The sequence below is a fragment of the Myxine glutinosa genome, chromosome 5 (assembly GCF_964187855.1).
Source record: "Myxine glutinosa chromosome 5, kmMyxGlut1.1, whole genome shotgun sequence".
Classification (NCBI taxonomy): Eukaryota; Metazoa; Chordata; class Myxini; order Myxiniformes; family Myxinidae; genus Myxine; species Myxine glutinosa.
The window spans coordinates 201,970,352-201,981,880 of NC_136265.1; the positions used below are offsets into that span (position 1 = coordinate 201,970,352).

The 11,529-nt window shown below is 46.2% G+C and overlaps 1 protein-coding gene across 1 annotated transcript in view; it reads left to right on the top strand.

Moving 5' to 3' along the window:
• The window catches only part of PARP1 (poly(ADP-ribose) polymerase 1), a 90,822-nt gene extending 79,948 nt beyond the window's left edge, over positions 1–10,874 (top strand). The window contains exons 21-23 of the mRNA XM_068115089.2: positions 4,447–4,508; positions 4,932–5,046; positions 9,973–10,874. Coding sequence (XP_067971190.2) covers positions 4,447–4,508; positions 4,932–5,046; positions 9,973–10,057 — 262 coding nt within the window. The 3' untranslated portion in view covers positions 10,058–10,874. The remainder of the gene's footprint in view (positions 1–4,446; positions 4,509–4,931; positions 5,047–9,972) is intronic.
• The last annotated feature ends 655 nt before the right edge of the window (positions 10,875–11,529 follow it).

Genomic DNA, 11,529 nt, shown 5'->3' on the forward strand with positions numbered 1-11,529 from the left:
TCGGTAACTACTTGTCCGATTAATTTCAAACCTTGAAAAGGCACATCCTCGGGTCCCCAGCAATATACCTGGCAAGTTTCAAGTATATCGGACCCGTGGTTGTCGAGAAACAGCGGTCACAGACAAACAAACAAACACACACACAGACACACACACACACACACACACACACAGAGATTACTGGAATTATAGATAGATGAACCCGATTGAGCGGTGTTATTTCGTACAATGCGAAGCCAATAGTGGGAAATGATGTGAATGGCCAAATGGATGCAAAAGAACACATGTTTATTATTACAATGTACAAATGATCAGGGCAAAAAGACACAGAGCAGAAACTTAACGTCCTTAACTTAATCCCCGGACAAGGGCCCTCTCACTCACGCGGGGAAAGGAAGGAAGAGAAGGGAACGCGCTCAAGCGCGGTCGTTGGTGCCGTTAACCCCGGTCAGCTCGTTGGGCGGGGATGTTCACGGCACGTGCAGGGAGCCCAGGCAGGGAGATTGTTGGAGTGTCGGGCCCCGGGAGAGATCGTCCTCGAAAAGCGCTTATAACAGGCAGAACGCAGACTACAGAGAGTTCGTGCTTTCGATCACACACACAGTCGCTTCAGAATCCCGGGACAGAGAGCTCAGAGACAGACAGCGCGCTGGGAGCTTGGTCCACGGAGCGGGTCCTCGATCACACCTCTTCTCACTTACGTTCGGGGGCCCGGACAGGGTTTTATAGCCCTTCTCCGGAGTCTTACCCGAATGTTCCAAGCACCTCCCCTGGCTGCCGTTGTTAGCCACTCCCCTGTAGCTCCTATTGGCTGCTTGCCGCTTACCGGCCACTCCCCTGTAGCTCCTCCCTCGGGCCTCCCAGACTTGTTCTGGGCGTAGCACATGGTATTCCAGCCCAATGAACAATGAAGCCTACACTTACTTGCCTGCTTCAATGCATACTAACACAGGAAAGGAGACTATGCTTAACATTTAATAAGAAATAACTGAACGAAGCGAGGCTACATGTTGTGGTGCAACTAACTAAGAGGGGGGTTATCTTTATTTCTCACAACCGCAACAATATCATGACAATTTAAATAATGTAATTATCCCCTTGGCTTGAGAACCATGCAGCATACAATAACAATCCACATAGGAACAAACTGAATAACCATAGAGTTACGTGTGTTCATATTCTTTATTTCATAATTCTTTCTTGTTGCAATTTGTTTGAAGTCAAATCTCATTTTACCTCGAGGAAATCGCTTTGCTCCGTTTGACGAGCGACTGGACGAGCAGTTTGCAAAGCGGTTGATGTGTAGCGTCTGGCCTGGCCAGCGAGCTATGCTTGCTAATGGAACACACCAAGCAAGCTGCATGCTAACATAACACACCGAGCGAGCTGCATGCTAACAGAACACACCGTGTAATCTGCTTGCTAACATAACACACCGAGCAAGCTGCATGCTAAGATAACACACCGAGCGAGCTGCAAGCTAACATAACACACCGAGCAAGCTGCATGCTAACAGAACACACCGAGCAAGCTGCATGCTAACATGACACCGAGCAAGCTGCATGCTAACAGAACACACCGAGCAAGCTGCATGCTAACAGAACACACCAAGCAAGCTGCATGCTAACATGACACACCGAGCAAGCTACATGCTAACATGACACACTGAGCGAGCTGCATGCTAACAGAACACACCGAGCAATCTGCATGCTAACATGACACACCGAGCAATCTGCATGCTAACATGACACACAAAGCAAGCTGCATGCTAACATAACACACCAAGCAAGCTGCATGCTAACAGAACACATCAAGCAATCTGCATGCTAACAGAACACACTGAGCGAGCTGCATGCTAACAGAACACACCGACCAATCTGCATGCTAACAGAACACACCGAGTGAGCTGCATGCTAACATGACACACCGAGCAATCTGCATGCTAACATGACACACCGAGCAATCTGCATGCTAACAGAACACACCGAGTGAGCTGCATGCTAACAGAACACGTCGAGTGAGCTGCATGCTAACATAACACACCGAGCAATCTGCATGCTAACAGAACACACCGAGTGAGCTGCATGCTAACATGACACACCGAGCAAGCTGCATGCTAACATGACACACCGAACGAGCTGCATGCTAACAGAACACACCGAGCAAGCTGCATGATCACATGACACACCAAGCGAGCTGCATGCTAACATAATACACCGAGCAAGCTGCATGCTAACGGAACACACGGAGCGAGCTGCATGCTAACGGAACACACTGAGCGAGCTGCATGCTAACGGAACACACAGCGAGCTGCATGGAGCGGAACACACGGAGCAAGCTGCATGCTATCGAAACACACGGAGCGAGCTGCATGCTAAAGGAACACACGGAGCGAGCTGCATGCTAAAGGAACACACGGAGCGAGCTGCATGCTAAAGGAACACACGGAGCGAGCTGCATGCTAAAGGAACACACGGAGCGAGCTGCATGCTAACGGAACACACGGAGCGAGCTGCATGCTAACGGAACACACGGAGCGAGCTGCATGCTAACGGAACACACGGAGCAAGCTGCATGCTAACGGAACACACGGAGTGAGCTGCATGCTAAAGGAACACACGGAGCGAGCTGCATGCTAACGGAACACACGGAGCGAGCTGCATGCTAAAGGAACACATGGTGTGAGCTGCATGCTAAAGGAACACACGGAGCGAGCTGCATGCTAACGGAACACACGGAGCAAGCTGCATGCTAATGGAACACACGGAGCGAGCTGCATGCTAACGGAACACACCGGGCGAGCTGCATGCTAAAGGAACACACGGAGCGAGCTGCATGCTAACGGAACACACCGGGCGAGCTGCATGCTAAAGGAACACACGGAGCGAGCTGCATGCTAAAGGAACACACCGGGCGAGCTGCATGCTAAAGGAACACACGGAGCGAGCTGCATGCTAACGGAACACACGGAGCAAGCTGCATGCTAACGGAACACACCGGGCGAGCTGCATGCTAAAGGAACAGACGGAGCGAGCTGCATGCTAACGGAACACACAGAGCAAGCTGCATGCTAACAGAACACACCGGGCGAGCTGCATGCTAAAGGAACACACGGAGCGAGCTGCATGCTGAAGGAACACACAGAGCGAGCTGCATGCTAAAGGAACACACGGAGCGAGCTGCATGCTAACGGAACACACGGAGCGAGCTGCTTGCTAATTGGGACATTTGTGAAGAAAGTATTATATGACTATCTTCAGACCTTAAAAAAATTGGAATACATATTGTTAAAAATAGAAATGGAAGTTAACCATATACAGTACCGGTAATACCGCACACCTCTATCATTGATTAAAAGGCTGCTGCTCTAACAAACGGCTTACACATCTGCACCTTGTTTCTATGACGGTAAACCTACCCTTTTCAACGCTTACTTGATTAAGTCCATTGTTTATCTTGTCAATGGACTGAAACACTGCTTCATAAAGACTATATAGTACCCTCGGACCCCGCTATTTGCTTGGGATATGTTCCTGGAAAATCCACAAATTGTGAAACCGCGAATAGCGGGGCATTGTTTCAATGGAAAAATGGGGGGGATAGGTTCCCGAGTCACGAAAATCTGCGAATAGAGAGGAACAAACAGCGAATGGCTCATCAAAATCTGTGAATGGTGAGGCAAAACCCGCGAATGTCGACGAAAATCCACGAATACCGTGCACCTCCATCATTGATTGAAAGGCTCTGCTCTAACAAACAAAATGTTGAGTTGTTGTTGCTCTAACAAACGGCTGACACATCTTCACCTCGTTTCTATGACTGTAAACTTACCCTTATCAACGCTTACTTGATGAAGTCCATTGTTTATCTTGTCCATGGACTGAAACACTGCTTCATAGAGACTATATAGTACCCTCGGACCCCGCTATTTATTTGCAGGGGATATGTTCCTGGAAAATCCGCGAATTGCAAAACCGCGAATAGCGGGGCATTGTTTCAATGGAAAAAGGGAGGATAGGTTCCCGAGGCGCAAAAATCTGTGAATAGAGAGGAACAAACCGCGAATGGCAAGGCAAAATCCGTGAATGGTGAGGTAAACCCCGTGAATGTCGATGAAAATCCGTGAATTCGTGGACCACTGCCGCGAATAGGAAAAAAAACCCGTGAATTCGCGGAACATGGCCGTGAATAGGACAAAAAAAACTGCGAATTCGCGGAACACGGCCGCGAATCGGGGAAAAAGCCGCGAATTCGTGGGATGCTTTTCCGAGAATAGTTTTTCCTTTTCCCACATTTTTCTAAGTGAATGCTTGTGCATTGACTCTTTTACAAAGCATATAATGATGTTTGGGGAACATAAATGATTACATCTCCAGCTTGAAGATGTATTTGTTGTAAAGTCCATGGATATAAAAATGCAGTACTGTATTGCATTGTCTTATTCAGGTATGAACTCAAGGAGGCTAAGAATGTGACCAAGCTCCCTAAGGGAAAGCACAGCGTTAAAGGCAAGTGGAACTCCTTAAACTGGCACATAAGGATGTACAGTACAGTACTTTACATGGAGCACATAAAGATTCCTTTGAAAGTGACCAGTTTAGCTCCGTCCGTGTACCATGAAACGTCTTGAGTAAAGATGTTGTCCATCTTATCGGGTGTCCTTCTTTACAATGGTTTGTCTTGAGGAGATTTTAGTGTAAAGTGCTCAAGTGTGGTCTTGGTTATGTATTTTGTGCATGTAAGGGTCATACATTCCATGCGTTTTGCATACCACTATGAAGATGGGTTCCCAACAAAGCTGGCAAGTTATTAATACAGTTTCTGTGTTCATTTGTTCCATTAATCCTCTGGAAGTGATGTTTTTTAACAGAGTAAACTTGCTTGATGCAATAGTGTTCGCAAACCAAGATTCTCATCCCGTGCTGCTGTAGGTTTGGGTAAAACGGTTCCAGACCCCAGCAGCACTGTCAAGATGGATGGCATGGATGTTCCAAAGGGAAAACCAGTTGACTGTAGCATCAATAATTGTCATCTTCTGTACAATGAGTATCCTTTGATTCGACGTCGGAGTTTTGATTTGGCAATTTTCCTAACGTTTGTCTTTTTTGTGTACAATGTTGAGGCTCATGGAAAAGCAAGACGATAATGGAGTAGAACATCACATGATAATATGAACTTGTTGCAAAAGGGAAGAGGGGGCACCAGCAGAAAGGTAGAGGGACACTTGAAGGCAGAATGGGCCTGGTAAAGAATTGGATCAATCAGAGAGTGAGGAGGACATGGGGTGAACAAGCTGGATACAAACTCACACACTGCAAGAAGAGGAAGGGAAAACCAAGTGTGAGACAGCAAGGCGGGGAGGGAAATGTCTCAATTGATTCGCAGGTTTTAAAGACTCGAGATGACAGGTTTGAGCCATGTCACATCCTCAGTTATCCCAAGTCTCATCTCCAATAGAACTACAACTACACTCGGTAGGAGCATACCTCCACAAGGCTGAACAGTTTACGTTTTGTAGCCCTCTGATATGCCAGATCTGGATCCGGACCTGAACCAAAATCGAATCGGCTTGTTCTCGTCACCGAGCCAACTCATCCACCAAGTTTTGTCATAAGTCGTCTGGAACTGTTTGAAATATCATGCTATATATCGTTTTTTGCCCTATCTCTCAATGTTGAGGAATCACTTATAAAATTCTCAGATCCAGATGCGGATCATCCCCAAAATCTACTTATTTTGTCCTTGTTACATACCCAACCTCTGCACCAAATTTCGTCCTAATCCATCCACAACTTTTTGAGATATCCTATTCACAAACAGACAGACAGGGGTGAAAACATGACCTTCACCCACCTTCAATGGCAGGAGTAACTCGAACGGCACTCATAAAGCACCTAGTCACACCTTGCGCGTTCATTCTGAACAAAAATATTATCTTTAACTGAACATGCTAATATTATGGCCCACTGCTATTATGGCTCATATACCTGTATCATCCTATTATGACACATAATTTATTGGCATGGGTTATGAATGTTGTAAATTTAATTCTTCCCTCACATCGGCTCATAGATCAGATATATGAAGTTTCAGATTTTTGGATGAGGATTTTAATTCGACCAATTATGGCTGGAATACCACTTCACTAATGACATAATCGTTATCACCCAACATACCCCATGGGGAGTTGATGTCATTTGCCAAGTTTCAATTTTTTTCGTTGAGCGGGTTCGGAGAAAATGATGTCCAATTTCTTTTTCCTTTAATGCATTATGGCTGCCACACCATGTGACCGATGACATCAAAGTTAGCAAAGAAATATTCTCCATGGTGAGTTCCTCCTATGTTTAAAGTTTTGCATCTATCGGACAAGTGGTTGCAGAGAAAATATTTTTAAAGTGAAAATATATGGGTGTGGACACAGACACAGACACACAGACAGGGACATCGCAATAGTCTCGCATCCCCTTCGGGCAAGACTAAAAGCAAAAAATGCAACCCAGGTTCAAGTCTCTGACTGTAGTACTGCAGGCCTGCAAAAGATGCGACCAGTTGTCGAATCATCATAGGATGCCAAATGACATCTCACGTAATACCCCTGGAATCAACAGTGTGTTTAAACGTGTGAAAGCTTCTCAAGATCGACCCCACTCCTGTTGTCCTCCGACTATGTCGTCACTTGGGTACAAACGTATCATTGTTTGGATTCAATGGAATGCAACCTGAAATGATTAAAAGCAACACGATATGGAGTACAGTTTTCACAAATGTAATTATATATTGTATACAGCTCCATTTATGTCCTCATTTTAACACGGGTGTGTTAAAATTAACAAATCAAGCAAATTAACGCGGGAGGAAGAAGGGGGGGCATATGAGGGCACGTCAAACGCCAATTTCCGCTCTTTGTCTTGCGCAGCATGGCTCTTGCGGGTCTTGCGTTTCAGCAGTGCGGTCTTGCTCAGCACGTCTTCTTCTTGCTTGCACAGCTTTCTCTGGCAGCTCGAACTCCCTCTTGCGCACGTCCCTCCCTGGCTGTCTTGTGCTCTCTGCGCTTCCCTGCTTGGTCTTGGGAGGTCCCTGGTGGTCGTTCGCTCGGGCCTTCGCGGTGCTTTGGAGTTTGGAGCGAGGGACCTCGTGGTGTGTGATCGGCGCTTGTGGAGCTTGGAGCGAGGCTTGAAAAAGTTCAAGGAGTGGCAGAAGGCGAAGGGTATGGGGGCAGAAAAGGCAGAGCATGAAAGTTATAAGGCAGCCAAGAAGGCTGCAAAGAAAGAGGTTGCAAAGGCGCAGGAGGCATGTAGGAAAATGTTCGGAGAACGCTTTGATTTGGAAGAGGGTCAGAGAGCGGTATTCAGGATTGCAAAGCAGATAGCGAAAGAGAGGTGTGATGTGGTGGGGATTAGTTGCTTGAAGGACGAAGTGGGACAAATCATTGTGGACCCAGATGGAATTAAAGGAAGATGGAAGAGATATATGGAAATACTGTTGAATGCAGAGAATGAATGGGATGGCAACAAAGAGAGTAACCCAGTTTTAGGACCGGCAGAGAAGATAACCGAGAAGGAAGTTCAGGAAGCGATAAAAGCAATGAAGAGTAGAAAAGCGGGAGGGCCGACGGGAGTTGTGGGAGATTTGTTGAAGGCAGCTGGAAATTGGGGTGTGAAGACAATGACAGAGATCTGCAATGTGGTGGTGAAAGAAGGCCGCATTCCAGTGGATTGGGAACTGAGTACCCTCGTCCCTCTATACAAGGGGAAAGGTGACCCTCTGGACTGTGGCTCGTATCGAGCGATAAAGTTATTGGAGCATGGAATGAAGGTATTGGAAAGGGTGTTGGAGAGGAGGGTAAGGAAGAAAGTGAAGATTGATGAAATGCAGTTTGGATTTATGCCAGGAAGAGGAACGACAGACGCGCTTTTTATTGTGAGGCAGTTGCAGGAAAAGTACATGGAGAAGAGGAAGAAGTTGTTTCTTGGGTTTTTGATCTGGAGAAAGCATTCGATAGGGTTCCACGTGAAGTAGTGACATGGGCATTGAGGAAGTTAGGAGTGGAGGAATGGTTGATCAGAGTTGTGATGGCAATGTACAAAAGAGCGCGCACAGCTGTAAGGATGAAGGACGGGAACAGTGGTGAGTTTGAGCTGAAGGTGGGAGTGCATCAGGGGTTGGTACTAAGTCCACTACTATTTGTAGCTGTGATGGAGGTGCTGGCTTGGAACGTAAAGGAGGGTTTACCATGGGAGTTGGAGTATGCAGATGATCTGGTGTTGATTGCAGAAAGTTTGGATGGACTGAAGGAGAAGATGAACAAGTGGAAGGAATGTATGGAGACAAAAGGTCTGAAGGTGAATATCGGAAAAACGAAGGTGATGGCAAGTGGTAAAGCATGTGGTGAGGTGGAAAGAACTGGGAAGTGGCCGTGTTCTGTGTGCAGGAAGGGTGTCGGAGTGAATTTCATTCAATGTACAATGTGCGCTGAGTGGGTTCATCAAAAATGTAGTGGTTTGAGAGGGTCATTAACCAGTGTGGCAGCTACATTCAAGTGTAAGGTGTACAGTGTACACAGAGGGAGCTGCAGAAGGAGGAAATGTTGAGTTGGATCTTGGAGACAGCGTGAAGTTGGAAGGTGTGAAAACATTTTGTTACCTCGGAGACATGCTGAATGGAGAAGGTGGATCAGACTCGGCAATGGTTGCTGGAGTGAGATGTGCATGGAAGACGTTTCGGGAACTGAGTGGCATGCTGACGAGGAGGGGAGTGTCGTTGAAGCTGAAGGGAAAGGTGTTTGCTGCATGTGTGAGAAGTGTTATGATTTATGGGAGTGAGACATGGGTAATGAACGTAGAGCAGCAACAAAGGGTGGAAATGCGAATGGTTTGGTGGATGTGTGAAGTATCGTTGAGAGAGAGGAGATAAATGATGAATTGCGAAAGATGATGGGAATAGAGCCTGTGATGGATGCTGTGAAGAGGAACTTCTCTGAGGGCCTTTCACTCACTCACCGCAGGCAGGTAGGTGGTCTTTCTGTCTTCTACCGACTCCTCTCCGGCCTTGCTCCCCCAGCTCTCTCTGTGCTCTGTCCCCCAAATATTCCTACAGGTCGCACAAGATCTGCCAGCAAGCCTCTGATGGTTAAACTGCCGAAATCTCGGCTCTCTGCTCACCTTCACTCCTTCATTCCTCTTTTCTCCCGCCTCTGGAACAAACTCCCACACTCCCTTCAATCCCACTCCTCCCTCCAGGTCTTTAAAACAGCTGTTCACCACCATCTCTTATCTTCCCCCATCCAAAACCTTGATCTTTTCTACCCCCACTAATTCACCCCAGATCCACCTTGTTTGTAATTCCAACTTCTTTCCTGGTAGTCCTGGCAGTGTCCATATGTTTTATGCCTCTCCCACCCCCTTTCCCATGCCTCCCCCCAAAGCCCTCTCCCTCCCACAGATCTCTCTATGTTTCCATGTCTCTCGGTTCCTGCTCTCAAATGTTGTGTTTGTGTCCTTCCCCCTCTCTCCCCATCTTGTCTACCGCTCCCGATGTTATTTGTTTTATGTGTCGGTTTGTCGGTTTTGTGTCGGTTTGTCTTTCTGTGTGATAAATGTTCGCTCTTTCACGAGCCTCGATCTTGTATACAAAAAACAAACAACAAAAAAAAAAAACAGTTTGAGATGGTTTGCTCATATGTTGAGGAAGGATGAAAGTGACTGGATGAGTTAGGAGTGATGGAAATGAATGTAGAAGGAAGTCGAGGACGGGGAAGACCGAGAAAGACTTGGCTAAAGATGGTCGAAGAAGAATTGCGGGCAAGGGGGTTAACAAGGAGAGATGCAGAAAATAGGGCAAAATGGAGAATATTGTCATGGGTACCGCAAGGCTAACCCCTGCTCTTGCAGAGAAAATGGCATTAAAATGCCTGTTGTTGTTTTTGTTGTATACAGTTCCATTTCTGTTCGTTCCTCAACAGCTGTTCAGATACATCGTGTATGACGTGGCGCAGGTTAACGTGAAGTACCTCTTGAAGCTGAATTTCAACTTCACATCTCACCCCCTTTGGTAGATGTGGACCAGCTTCTTCCACACTTTACCCGTGATGTTTCATATATTCCTTTGCTGTCGTTGTTGTTAATTGTATGTTCTTGTCTTGATCACTTCAGCTTTTTCGCTACACGAGCCAAATGTTTGCCTCAACTTCTGAAGTGTTTGTTCGAATATATCATATGCTTTTGGTGTCTGTGTTCATCGAGACTTGCACAGAGTTGTTGAACCAGAATTTCCAACTTCGGATCTGGAGGTATACTACATCTCGTTGAACCTCAGTAAGATCTTGATAGACCCATATATAACTTTTTGGCAAATATGCCATCATGATTTTCTTTTTCCGTGATCCACATGCACCTCATTTCAAAAGCATGATGCACCCATAACTCCTTGGGGGCACGCGAGTGTAAAAGCTCATGGAGATACGGCCACGTCACGATGCGAGTGCATCTCCTTTGGTCTTGCACTCGGATCATTTTCCAGGTGTGTGTCGATGAACCTTGTGCCGATATTGACATGGTTCCAATTTTAACGATGTGTTCTGTTTACTTCCCTGAACTAGAACAATGTGACTTGAAACCACAGATGCAGAAGTGCTTGTGATGCCTGAAACTATAAGTTGATGCAAAAACAAGAGCCTTAAATTGTAAGTGAACCTTTCAAGATGTTTTTTCATGTGCGTGATGTTTTTGAAAAAAAACTCGAAAACTGAAAAGTTTTGGGAGGGGTGGGGAAAGTTTATTTTAGAAGTGTTACATTCTCTTTTGCATTGCTTTTCCTGTTTGTAGTTTTGCTTAGCACAGAAAAAATGCGCAATAAAGACGTTTTGATATTTATACCTTTTGTATGTTTTGGTTCTTGCATCACATCATCGTTACAACTAGCTTTTGAAAATACACTACATGGTCAAAAGTATGTGGACACCTGAACATCACAACCATATGTGCTCATGGAACATCTCATTCCAAAATCATGGCCATTAATATGGAGTTGGTCCCCTCCTTTGCTGCTATAACAGCCGCCACTCTTCTGGGAAGGCTTTCCACTAGACATTGGAACATTGCTGTGGGGATTTGCTTCAATTCAGTCACAAGAGCATTAGTGAGGTCAGGCACTGATGTTGGGTGATTATGGGATGGACATCGCTTTGTGCATGGGGACATCGTCACGCTGAAACGGGAAAGGGCCTTCCCCCAAACTGTTGCCACAAAGTTGGAAGCACATAATCATCTAGAGATTCCAGAATATCATTGTATGCTGTAGCGTTAAGATTTCCCTTCACTGGAACTAATGGGCCTAGCCCCAACCATGAAAAACAGCCCCAGACCATTATTCCTCCTCCACCAAACTTTACAGTTTGCACTATGCATTTGGGCAGGTAGCGTTCTCATGGCATACGCCAAACCCATGTTTGTTCGTCGGACTGTCAGATGGTGAAACGTGATTCATCACTCCAGAGAACGCATTTCCACTGCTCCAGAGTCCAATGGT